Raw genomic sequence first — 13,281 nt, 5'->3', positions numbered from 1 at the left:
GTCAAGTGAAAGATTGTACTTCCTCTCCTTGGTCGCTCAGCATCACAATTCTTTGTAAAAACAGTCATACTGGTTGTACTCTACAAGCTCTCAACATTGAAGGCACTTACTACTGGGCCCCAGTTAGGGGACTCTACTCTATGAAGAAAGTGTGAGGGGGAAGTCGCCTGCTTTCCAGACTCCAGCTGAGCAACAAGGGGCAAAATATTGCATGTCATGTGCATTCAAATTAGACTCAACACCAAGAGAAGAATAGCACTAACAATGAGTTAAGCCTGTCTTCCTCATCATCACCTAACATGGCCGTTCAAGTTCTCTCAGGAGCATCTATCAGAGAAGATGAAATGGAAATCAAGCACAGCTTGTTATTCGGGACAGATTTCTCCAATTTCTCCTTCTTTTACCTCTCTGAGGAAGGAACTGAACATACAAGTAATAATAAAACAAAAGGCACCTAAAATGAAGGAGTATGACTGAGGGCTCTGAGCAAGCAAACATTTTAAAGCTAGGGAACTTTGTATTTAGAGCTTATATATAGCTTTTTACATCTTCAAGGCACTGTACCAGTGCTGACAATCTAATCCTCAGAACCCCTCTGTGAGGTAGATAAATGTAGCCTAGAATAACTTGTTGGAACATCCAGCAGAATGAAATTCATAATCCCCTCTCCCCAGAGAATATTCCTCAGACATCCCAGCACCAAAAGATATAGCATTTCCCTACATTTGCATTAGTGATGTGTGTAGGCACAAACACATAAAATCCTGGCTTCAAGAAGTAATTTGAACTTTAATAGACAAAAGCTGTGCATTGAGTAAAGGAAAAAGCTGTCTAACTAATTCAAGGGTGCAATTTTTATTATTCTTCATCTCACCCTTTAATTTATGATGTATGAATAGAACAGATGGGAACTCTTGCTCAAAAACACACTATAGGATTCATTAAACCAGATCTGACTGTTGGTCTATTCAGTTTCACACCTCAGCTTTGGCAATACCCAAAACCTGATGCTTTGGAAGAAAGTGAAACAATGATGCACTTAGAGGCAACTGTGCAATGCTATCCATAACCAAATCTCCCCCAAAATAGGAGATTTGATTACCTTAATTTATCTTGCATAGCTACAAATGCTATTAGCGGTCATAAAAGTATCCTGGCCTTTCATAAATCTGGCCAGAGCATTTTTCTATATGACCTGATTAACACAGTTAGAATTAAACAAGGTACATGTGGACTTCTTGCAACTGCAGAGCCCACTGCCTGTTTTTGAATAGATCTTTTTGTGACAGATTAGTCTCCGATATGACTACAGATTTGGGCATCACTAATTACAAATACATTTGCATCTCTGTGGTTTCTCTTTGTATAGAATCAATGCTGCGACCATAGCATCAGCCCTTCTTCCTGCTATTCATTATCTCTATTACTCTTTCACCTCACTCCCCACATTCTCTTCTTCATGTAACTGCACCTAAAACATTCTCCCTCAGAGTCTCATTCCACTTCAGATGTATGCTCCCCAGTCTCTCTCCTCCATCCAAACCTGGTCTTACTTTGCCTAGTTTGTCCTAAAGATAAGCTTAGCTCCCAATGGTCTGCAGAAATGCCCTGCCCATAGCAATTGGTTGGATCAGATGAACTGCTGCTTTTATGGCTCCCAGCTGTTGACAGGGGAACATGCAGCAGTTTTTCGGCAGCTGGCAGAAGGAGGGAGAGGCTGAGCACTGGCAGTGCTGTGGCTCCCTTGAGTGCTATGAAGCACCGTTAGCAATCAGTGGTGGCTGTGGCACCATGGACCACCAACATCTCTTGAAGCTACATTTAAGATTAATTGCCCTACGTGACATCCTACAGTAAAATCTAGCATTGCTAATCTTTATGCTTGTAGTGGATTGGTTGTGACAGCTCTCTGATACAGTGCTTACTGTATTTCTTTTTGCCTTTACTGAAAGAATAACTCTACAGATGTGTCAGATGGAATTTTGTTTTGGATTAACAACATAAATGTTTAATAGGAAATTTAAAAAACCTTGCAATGTCAGATCCAATTCATCTTACACAATGCAACTGCCCAGGATAATTTAAAACATGAAAGGAGGAGTGAAGCAAGAGGTTCAGTCTATTATGAAACAGACTTAGAAATCTAGGGAATTCTGATTGGTTGTTGATGAGGTTGCACAAACGCTATGCTCAGGTGTAAACTTCTCCCTCTCTTTTTTATATTAAAAACTGTGCAGGACATATTTTACATGCCATGCACACGGAAATACGGCACATTGCCAAACCTGGAGACCAATGTGTTCCATTGATCCACAGAACAGATGCAACAAGGACAGCAAAAAGGCAAGGCTCTCCCCTCCCCTCCATACTGCAATTCCAAAATGTCTCAAACCTAATCTGGAGGGCCCACTTCTAAAAATAAGAGAATAGCTTGGTCTCTAGGTGCATTCCAGCCCCAATCCAGCAAAGCATTTATGCATGTGCTGAAGTGCCACCAAATTCAATGGGACCTAAGTACGTGTTTGAAGTGCTTTGGAGAGAAGGGATGGATTGCTGAATTGGGGCCCCAAACCATAGATTGCCTGCCTAGACCGACAACAAAGATGGTATGGGAAACTCTTTATAGGAAGATGGAAAAGGAAATAAATTTGAAACAGTCCCCTGAACATCTGATGGTGATAACTTTCAGTAGCTTCATATCTAGCCCGGGTGGCAAAGTGTCAACATAAAGGGGCAAGATTCTACATCCCATTACAATCCCTTGTGCCCTCAAATTCCTCTTACCTTTTAAACATAATTTAGGTTCTCATGTGACTGAAGTTATGGTATATGCCCTTGTGTTACTGTGGACTAAAGGCATGCAATGAAAAAAATCTCCCAGAAATGCATTTTCTGACTAGTCTTACTGCTTAAATATCAGTTAACATCTATCTTACTATTCCTTTAATAACAAGAGGAAATTTTGCTCTTAATATCCATAAAGTCTGTATTATATAAAAGTTCAAATACTGAAATCAGAATTCCAAATGTATCATCTTACAAGATAGTAAAGGAAAACATGAACAAAAAAAAAAAAACAACCAAACCAAAACACCCTCATCATAGAGGTTCACATTTTTGAAGACCCTCAATTCAGATTACAGATATAATTTGAGGTAGTTTTACTTAGTGTCTGCTGCTGGGAATAAACATACCCTCCACAGACAGGTTGAAGTGAAGCTCCTCCTCCTTCCTTACTTCAATAGCAGTGATAGCTTTGCTACTGCAGCATGGCATTCTTAATTCTGCACAAATAATTGCTATAACAACCACCACAGAAGAGAAGCTTGGCATTCTAAATAGCAGTGCAACTATTTTAAGAATATTGAATCCAAGGATCCAATACCAAATCACCTTGTTAGTAGGAAATAGTTTCCTTATAATGTCTGGACAGGCCTGGAAACCTCACATTGTGTACATTTTTCTATAATCATTCTTAACACATTTAATAATCTACTCCTCATTAATTACAAAAATAGTTAAACATATGCTAATAGAGTCTAAAAAAAAATCACAATGTTGATGTTACCATAATTAGCATTTAAGTATCATGGCAAAACTATCTTCTTTCCAACTACACAGATTAGCTTTATGTTACCCTGCCATGTTCAAAATCTTCCTCTACCACCTCAATCTTCACAGAAGGTTATTTAAATATTATTGATAACTTCCCACTTCTAATTTTACAGTACTTTCATATTCTGCTCTCTAGAAGACTTAGGGTTTGACATTTTTCTCCTGTTATAGAGGGATGGAGGGAACTGGGGGATTTATTTTGCTTACATAGTAGGGGTTTTAAAGCAAATTTTACATTTGGCACCTGATAGCAGAAATATAAAATGTATAACTTCGGAATTCAAAGTGAATGGTTGCCCTGAAATTTCCCTACACTGTGTGTAGTTGAAGATACCACCATACTTCAGATCGCTGGAAGCAGAACGTTCCATAGATCTGCAATAAACGCTCTGATTTCACATCTGATCCAAACAACAACAATATAATTTCAACAATCTTCCGATACTATCCCTTAGATGCGATAACTCCACTAGTATTGTCATGATTCAGTTCAACTTTCTTTTTCATTCTTAGTTCATAAGAAGGGTGAGACTCCCAATTAGAATTTCAAAAACATTAATGATGCGTAAGCTAGGGTTACCATATTTCAACAAGCAAAAAAGAGGACGGGAGGAGCCCCGCCCTAGCCCCGCCCCTGCCCCTCCCACTTCCCACTTCCCGCCCCCCAGAACCCCCAACCCTCCCCCCGTTCCTTGTCCCCTGACTGCCCCCTCCTGGGACCCCTGCCCCTAACTGCCCCCCGGGACTCCACTCCCTATCTAAGCCTCCCTGCCTCTTGTCCCCTGACTGCCCCAACCCTTATCCACACCCCCACCCCCAGACAGACCCCTGGGACTCCCACGCCCCATCCAACCACTCCCCACCCCCTGACAGCCCCCCCCAGAACTCCCAACCCATCTAAACCCCTCTGCTCCCTGTCCCCTGACTGCTCCGATCCCTCTCCACACTCCTGCCCCCTGACAGCCCCCCCAGAACTCCCAACCCATCTAAACCCCTCTGCTCCCTGTCCCCTGACTGCTCCGATCCCTCTCCACACTCTGCCCCCTGACAGCCCCCCCAGAACTCCCAACCCATCTAAACCCCTCTGCTCCCTGTCCCCTGACTGCTCCGATCCCTCTCCCCACTCCTGCCCCCTGACAGCTCCCCCCCAGAACTCCCAGCCCCCTACCCCCCGCTCCTTGTCCCCTGACTGCCCCCTCCTGGGACCCCTGCTCCTAACTGCCCTCCAGAACCCCACCCCCTACCTAAGACTCCCTGTTCCTTATCCCCTAACTGCCCCCTCCTAAGACCCCCCCCAACTGCCCCCCAGGACCCTACCCCCTACCTGTACCCTGACTGCCCAAAACTTTCTCCACTCCCCTCCAAAAGCCCCCACCCGTTTCTTGACTGCCCCATCCAGAACCTCCCTGTCCCTTCTCCTGCCCCCCCTTACCCTGCTGCTCAGAACAGGGTGTTGGGCTCTGTGCCAGCCGGACACATGGCTGAGCTCCCCAGCACAACACAAAACCCGGTCCCTGGCCCTGCACAGGGCTGCCGGAGCGGGCTGCAGGAGGAGGAGCTGCCGGCCGGCTCAGAATGCAGGGAGGGGGGGTGGGAGGAGGAAGCTGCTCCGGAGTCCAGCCCGGGACTTTCCTGCAGCCCTCCCAGCCGCTCGCTCTGCTCTGCCAGGGGAGGGGGAAATCCCGGACATTGTGAGTGCTTTACAAATTCCCCCCGGACGCTATTTTTAGCACACAAAAGGAGGACATGTCCGGGTAAATCCGGACGAATGGTAACCCTAGCGTAAGCAAGATAAGATCCCACAACACTCACCACCAAATACATCTCCATTCTGGTAGTTCTTCCCCTTCTGAGCTTCCTCTTCATTTTGAACAGTAGAAACATGCTTGGCTGACGCACAGCCCATAGCTTCATTCAGTCAGCTCCAGCTGGACTGAACCACAAATCATCTCTACAGATACCTAAGCATTGTTTTAAAAATAATCCACCTTCTTGCTTGGTTGTCAAGACACTTCTACCTGCAGATATAAGAGAAAAAAAATATTTCTAAGCATATTGACAGAAAGCCATCATTAAGAAGGCTGCACTTTTTGGCAAACAGGAAAATATCACAATGGTATTTTGGGGAGAGAAGTGCAGGAAAAACAGTCTCAAAGAATACACACACATTTTTTTCCCCCTGAAGCACATATGAGAAATCAGAGACATTTGCTTCTCTTGCTACTTTTCATAATCTGTCCATCAAGCTAATTTTCTTAGGTTTCAGAGTAGCAGCTGTGTTAGTCTGTATCCGCAAAAAGAACTGGAGTACTTGTGGCACCTTAGAGACTGTTAAAATCTGTTTAAAAAACCAATACCAATGGCTGTGTGGGTACTCTTCAAGCTAAACCAATTTAAAAAAAAGTTTAAACCAATATAAAAGTGTGTCCACACACAAAGCTGCACTCATTTAAGTAAATTGATGTAAGAATCACACCTTTAGTTAAACCAGTACAACTCTGCATACAAACACACAAATGCTCATCTGTACTTAAATGCCTATATGAGTATCTAAATGTGGGGGACAGACATTCTGGGTATGTCTACATAGCAATTAAACACTGGCAGGTGGCCTATATCAGCTGACTCGGGCTCATGGGGCTCAGGCTGCATGGATGTAAAATTGCAGTATAGATGTTTGTGACTCGGGTCAGCTGTGGCTGTTTAATTGCTATGTAGACACACCCACTATTACTTTTATTTCTAAGGTTATACAATTCAAAGTCACTTAGTGGAGTATGTTTTTTAATCCAGTATTTCTCAGCTATTTATGTTAATAGTTGCAGACCTGTTTATTTCACATACATCATGACAAAGTTTATCTATGAAGGTAGGGCCGATATAAAGGCAAAATGAGATTGCAAATCCTATTACAGTTCAAAACCCAGACACTGTGCATTGGCCAGCCTCCTTCTGACACTTGACTGTTCATAATTTGTAACCAAAATCTGAACTATATAATTTCATCCACATCTTGAAAAATGTACTGATACTTTTATACTGACACTTTTCTGATCTACAAGGACTATGCCAATATTCTGAATTCAAAACTCTCTCTCCTCTTTCCACCTAAACAGACTAGTTTCATGCCCGAGGACTGAGCCTAGTATCGAGGGTGGAAAAACAGCTGTGCCATCAAACCCCCACAAAGGCAACTCTCTCTCCCAATTTAATGGCTAAGGGCCTTGATTCAGCAAAACATCTAAATATACACTGAAATCCCATTCCAAACAATGTCTGTTTCCCATCCCTCCATATACACACTTTCTGTTCATGGTACCTGTATCCTCTACCTAAACCCCACAGAATGCAGAAAATATTTCTCCTCCCTCCCCAAAATGCCCCTCCCCCAACAGATTTCTAACTTATTCAATCAATTTGTTTTCCTCTTACTCCCATCCACCCTCTCATAGGATAGGAAATTTTACCAGACTCTTAGTAGCCAGAGAACTAATGTACTAGCTGTAGACAGAGATAGGGACCCATTGTTCAGAAGAAATGCAACTCTAACCTTCCCTCATTTTCTGGTTGCTACGAGGGAGATAATTTCCACTACTGTATAAGATCACCTAGCTTTCAGTTTTGGGTTCCCTCTCCAGTAAAGCTCTATTACCCACCTTTGCTATAGCTCATAGCTTTCCCAAGCAGCAGCAGAATGAAATGGGCCCGATCCCCATGCTAAATATTGTTCTAAATAGTGGCCGTGAAAATGACAAGACTGTTCAAATTTTCACTTTGCAATATCCTAGGCAAGCTTTGAGCAGCAGAGGTACTGGAATTGTCAGTCTGTGGACTAAGGAAGACAGCACATCCTCAGTTAATCTTCCTTATGCAAAATATATTCTTTGTCCCCATGAGGACTGGAAACTTACTAATTTTTAAAAGGAAGTTTAGATTTTGTAATAGATGATGGCTATTGCCTGGAAAAGCTTCCTACTTGCCTTGGGCAAGTGCCTGAGGTGATTTTTCAAGCCCTGATTTTATCAGTCAGCTCATTAAACAACATTTAGATATTACCAGTTAGTATGCAAAAAAGCACCACGTTAATTCCATTCATATACATTGTAAGTATTTAAAGAAGAACAACCACAGAAATGAAGATGCAGCAATTTTATTTAAATCATCTTAACTGATCTTACATTCCTATAACAGAGTGAGAGTCACTGCTTATAACAATGTGTATCTACATTAGTGTGCCCTAATAACGTAAGTGTCAGAATGTTATTTTAGATGAATAGCTTCAAACCCCTCCATTAGGGCATAAGGCTGATGGGAGACGACACAAGCATGAATGAACCAGAATGTGACATGCTACTCTTGCTGTGAGATGGACCTTGAGAGAGCTGAATGCTAGGCCAGCATGCTTGAGTGCAGCATATAGTCAACGATCTTCAGCATCAGAGCCTCTGCCAGGTCTGACAACTTAGAGTGGTGGTTTTCAAACTTTTTTTCTGGAGACCCAGTTGAAGGAAATTGTTGATGCCCATGACCCAATGAAGCTGGGGATGAGGGATTTGGGGTGCAGGAGGAGGCTCAGGGCTGGGGTGTGGTGGGGGACGGGGGGCAGGCTCTGGGAATGAGGGGTCTGGGGGGCACTCAGGGGCTCCGGGTTTGTGGGACACTCAGGGCTGGAGCAGGGGATTGGGGCATGGGGTTACCTCAGGCGGCTCCCAGTCAGCGGCGCAGCAGGGTTGCTAAGGCAGGCTTCCTGTCTGTCCTGGCACCGTGGACTGCACTGCGCCCCGGAAGCAGCCAGCAGCAGGTCTGGCTCCTAGGCGGAGGCGCACAAGCTCTCTGTGCAGCTCCCGGCCAATGGGAGTGCGGAGCTGGTGCTTGGGGTGGGGGCAGCGCGCAGTGCCCTGTGGCTTCCCTGCCTAGGAGCTGGACCTGTTGCTGGCTGCTTCTGGGACGCAGTGCAATGTCAGAACAGGTAGGAACTAGCCCACCATAGCCGGGCAGCACCGCCGACGATACTTTTAACGGCCCGGTCGGCAGTGCTGACCAGAGCCGCCACAACCAAGTGCCTTACATCCAGTACAGGGTCGCGACCACAGTTTGAAAACCACTGACTTAGAGTCTGCCATGAGGCAGGAATAGTTGAGCTGCCCTATATAGGCATGCCGACTGTCAGGGATCAGTCTAGATGGGTTGAGTTGGTTTTATTTTCCTATGGAAAGTAGAAAGAATGATGAGGAGTTCAGCAAGAGCTAAAGACTAGAGGGCTGGATACTCACTGGGTCCCATCTCACTGCCATGGGCAATAAGAGGGAATTGAGGGACAGTTGTAGGCATCCCACTCTTTATGCCCTCATATGGAAGCATGAGGCAGTACAGGGCATATGTGCCCCCTCAAGGAGCACAGCTATTCAAAAGACAAGTCTCATGCACAAGCGATCATACATCTACAGTGGGATCCACACTGACACATACTCAAAGGATACAACCTTTTCCCCCCTTATGACAGAGCCAAAGGGTGAGATTTTCCAATAGTTGAGCCTGTAAGAGAATAGAATGGCTATCCTGCCTCCAAATTTGAATTTCGTAGTTCTGAACCTGTAGTTACTAGAGTATCCTTGGGAGAAGAGAGATGGAGAACCAGGCCTGTGATGTCAGTCAGCCAAGTTGCTGCAAGGCAGATCAGTGCCTTGTCAGCAATAAGATCATGGTGAAGGGCTCATTGACTACAAACAACATGTTATCAATAGGAAGCTATGATCGTGATGCTTCTCGTGTGCCCACATAGCTGACTGCAGAGGACAGGTGGCAGCTATCAAGGATTCATCTTTATAGGCACTGACTGATGTTTCATCTGACTATTTCTTCCTGGCATGACCTGTATCAAGGATTCATGAAGGTACGTGGTTGGTGTAATTGGCAATAGTAATGATCCAGTAGTATGCTGATGGACTCCCTAAATGGTCTGAGTTAGATGAACTGTTGATGAAAGTCAGGGTGGGAGTGACCCACATACAGGCTAGGGAAATATGCTTGACAACCCCGAGCATTGGTAGGTTGTGGGAATGAGAAAAATGGCAAAGCTCTTCACCCGAAAATATCTTGTGTCAATCAGCAACAATACCTCTGGCTGGTCCAGGACCAGCTCCTATGAGTTCTGGAAAATGGTCTGATCATCCATGACCAGAATGTTAGTGAACGTAATCTGCTACCTCAAGGATGACTAGGATGAAACAATGGAAACCCCAGAATCTCAGGAAGTATGCAGTGTTTCTGTGGGAGAGGAGAACCACAACAGAGTTTTATTCTTTTTACGCTCAGGTAGCTTACACCACCTTATTAACGAGAAGGGCTGTGCACAAAAGCACACAATAGTTAAACAGAGTAACTAGAACACAAGAACTAGAATTTGGCATTTTTTTAGATTAGAGGAAAGGACAATAAGTGTAATGGTACCTATAAATAAAAATACAAATAGATGATCATTGGTCTGCGTGTCCATCTGCTCTGGTAAGCAATAAAATGAGTTAATAAACAAGTACACTGAGAAAAGTTTACTATTAGGACTGGAAATATTAAATATTTCCTAAATCTTTAGTAACCTTGGAGTGTTAACATGATTACAGAGTGGTAAAATGCTCATAGAACAGATACCTACTGTGACACTGAGATAGTATGGAAAAAACAAGGATAGCAAGCATTGTCCCAAGCATTAATTTTGCAGAACAAACATAATCCATGATACATGACACCTTGCAATGATCAAGCCTTCTTGATACTGCCTCCATTATTGAGGGAACCTTTATTGCCTCACTGTACAGAAGTTCATGGTGGTGATGTTCAGGCACTGTTCAGGATTACTACATGTGGTATGTCTCCCTCACATGGATATTTCTCAGGATTAGTTAATGTATGCATGGTGTTTTGAACCTGTAAAATGCAATACTGTACTTCACGTGTTAAGAAGCATTATTAGGACACAATGGAAGTTTCCACCCAGTTTTGTTATAATTATATTATTTAACTTTAAATATTCTTTAGTTGTTCTAGAGTGCTAGTGGCATACATAGTCCAGTGGCCAAAAATAAACAGACTAGAAATCCCCCCCCCCAAGCCATTTGCAGTTGTGTTCACCACCCACATTACCCACTATCCAGATTCAAGATGCAATTTGCAAGTTTCAAACTATAAAATCTTAGTAAGAAAAATCTCCTAGGAAGCTCAAAAAAAAAGTCTACGTTTCCCAGATTAAAACATAGCAGTTTTAAGATTAACAGTTTTGTGTGTAGGGCACCAGGAGAAATGGTAGAGGCTAGACATACACACTTCCAAATGGGAGGTGAAAGACTTTATTCCCAGAGCTCCTTTAGACTACCAGCAATTACCACCATTAAAAGTGGGAGCTGAGAAACTAGAGTACAGTCTCCACTCTAAATGCACGCAATTTTTCTCCACTTTCCACTTCTCCCTGACACTCTCTCATCAACCCTTCTGCACTTTGTTTTTCTCCCTCATGTTTCTTTCTTTTCTTTTTTTTCAATCTTTCTTCTCAGTCTTTTTCTGTCTGTGTCCTGGGATTCCTCTAATTCATTTCCTCTTTTAGTACCTCTCAAAGGTCCTGTGTATAGAAGTGACCTTCCCTCTAGTCAAGGAAGGCTGGACAAACTTCTCTTTGTAGCCCAAAATGCTGCTCCTTCAGTTGGTCAAAGGGAATCCTTGATGAGAAGTGCAAGGCATTCCTGCCCTCCGAGGTGGTGAGGGTACAGACTGTTTTCACAATGCTCTTAAATAACTTTTCTAGTGATCTTTCTTGGGTTTCTCTATAGACTAAGTTCCTGCTGGCCCAGGAAAGGGAAGGGGCGTTAGGGGACGAGAGCTGAGGAAGCATTGTTCTAAGTCAGCCATAAAAATGTTGGCATGTATGGCTGACTTAGAACAACACTTCCTCAGCTCTCGTCCCCTAACGCCCCTACTCTACTTGTGCTACATTGATGACATCTTCATCATCTGGACCCATGGAAAAGAAGCCCTTGAGGAATTCCACCATGATTTCAATAATTTCCATCCCACCATCAACCTCAGCCTGGACCAGTCCACACAAGAGATCCACTTCCTGGACACTACAGTGCTAATAAGTGATGGTCACATAAACACCACCCTATACCAGAAACCTACTGACTGCTATACTTACCTACATGCCTCCAGCTTTCATCCAGACCACACCACACGATCCATTGTCTACAGCCAAGCTCTAAGATACAACCGCATTTGCTCCAACCCCTCAGACAGAGACAAACACCTACAAGATCTCTATCAAGTGTTCTTACAACTACAATACCCATCTGCTGAAGTAAAGAAACAAAATCGACAAAGCCAGAAGAGTACCCAGAAGTCACCTACTACAGGACAGGCCCAACAAAGAAGGTAACAGAACACCACTAGCCGTCACCTTCAGCCCCCAACTAAAACCTCTCCAGCGCATCATCAAGGATCTACAACCTATCCTGAAGGACTATTCCTCACTCTCACAGATCTTGGCAGATAGGCCAGTCCTCGCTTACAGACAGCCCCCGAACCTGAAGCAAATACTCACCAGCAACCACATACCACACAACAAAAACACTAACCCAGGAACCTATCCTTGCAACAAAGCCCGTTGCCCGTTTCATTCTGCTGTTCCTGGTGGAGCTTCTGAGCAAACACTATTGGCGGGATGGGAGCCAAAGGCACTATCCTACCCTAACGAATTTTCTTGCAGAGTAGTTTTTTAAAATACCGTAGTGGGTCCCACAAGTAAACTAGATTCCCATAATTCTGTACCAAAGTTGAAAACTTTGCAAGGTATATCTTGTTTCCCATAACTTAGTTAAGGGTTAGGGTCTCATGGAGCAACTCTAAAACTGAATACAAAATGCTTAACAGAAGAATTTGCAGGTGCTTCTGTATTTGTTTTAGTCTTTGTTTACTGCACTGAGATAGCCAGATCTTCATTTTATGGGGGTTGCAAACACACAAGGTTTCCTCCCATATTGACCACTCAGGAAACCAGGTGATAATTTCACAAAGTTTTAGAGATCACATAGCAGTAAGTGCTGAACAAGTTTACAAGGAGAGAAAAAAAAGTTTAAAAGAGAGACCACATTAGCTTCTTGTAACAGTTCAGCCATTGAAAAACCCAAGCATTTTACTTAGTGCTGTTAATCAGATTTGTTCACTGCAATACACAGACCAGTTTGATTTAAATTTTGAAGAAAATATTTTCAGAACTATAAAGTAACACATATTTCTGTGTTTGCATTGAATGAAGACCCTTGGGAGTCACAATGAGGGATCTTCTCCATTTTCCTATCCTTGATCAAAGACTATCCCCCTTCCTAAATTGCCCTAGACTGTCTGTGCCAGGAAAGATTTTTTTAATTGACTAAAAGTTCTCTCTGAGGCAGACAACCATAATTTTTGTCTTTGGAATGTACCAAATGGACTATGTTGCCTTTAAAAAAAACAACACCCTGTGTAAGGTCTGAGGCCTTTTTCGGCAGCCATATTAGGAAGGCAGCAACCACGAGCCAAGCAGCAGAAAGTCACAGCCTCACATTCCATCTAAATGCCATTAAAACAATGGACTATCGGGTTGTTAAGAAGGCGATCCTGTCCTAATAGTACGCATTGCCA

At 43.5% G+C, this 13,281-nt stretch overlaps 1 protein-coding gene across 2 annotated transcripts in view; it reads right to left on the bottom strand.

Annotated features, from left to right (window-relative positions):
• The window catches only part of C8H1orf21 (chromosome 8 C1orf21 homolog), a 191,750-nt gene that overhangs the window by 112,462 nt on the left and 66,007 nt on the right, over positions 1 to 13,281 (bottom strand). For both annotated transcript variants that reach the window (XM_054037150.1, XM_054037152.1), the window contains exon 2: positions 5,428 to 5,633. In XM_054037150.1, coding sequence (XP_053893125.1) covers positions 5,428 to 5,521 — 94 coding nt within the window. In that variant the 5' untranslated portion in view covers positions 5,522 to 5,633. The remainder of the gene's footprint in view (positions 1 to 5,427; positions 5,634 to 13,281) is intronic.

The sequence above is a fragment of the Malaclemys terrapin genome, chromosome 8, assembly GCF_027887155.1.
Source record: "Malaclemys terrapin pileata isolate rMalTer1 chromosome 8, rMalTer1.hap1, whole genome shotgun sequence".
Taxonomy (NCBI): domain Eukaryota; kingdom Metazoa; phylum Chordata; order Testudines; family Emydidae; genus Malaclemys; species Malaclemys terrapin.
This window is presented reverse-complemented; position numbering and strand designations above follow the sequence as displayed.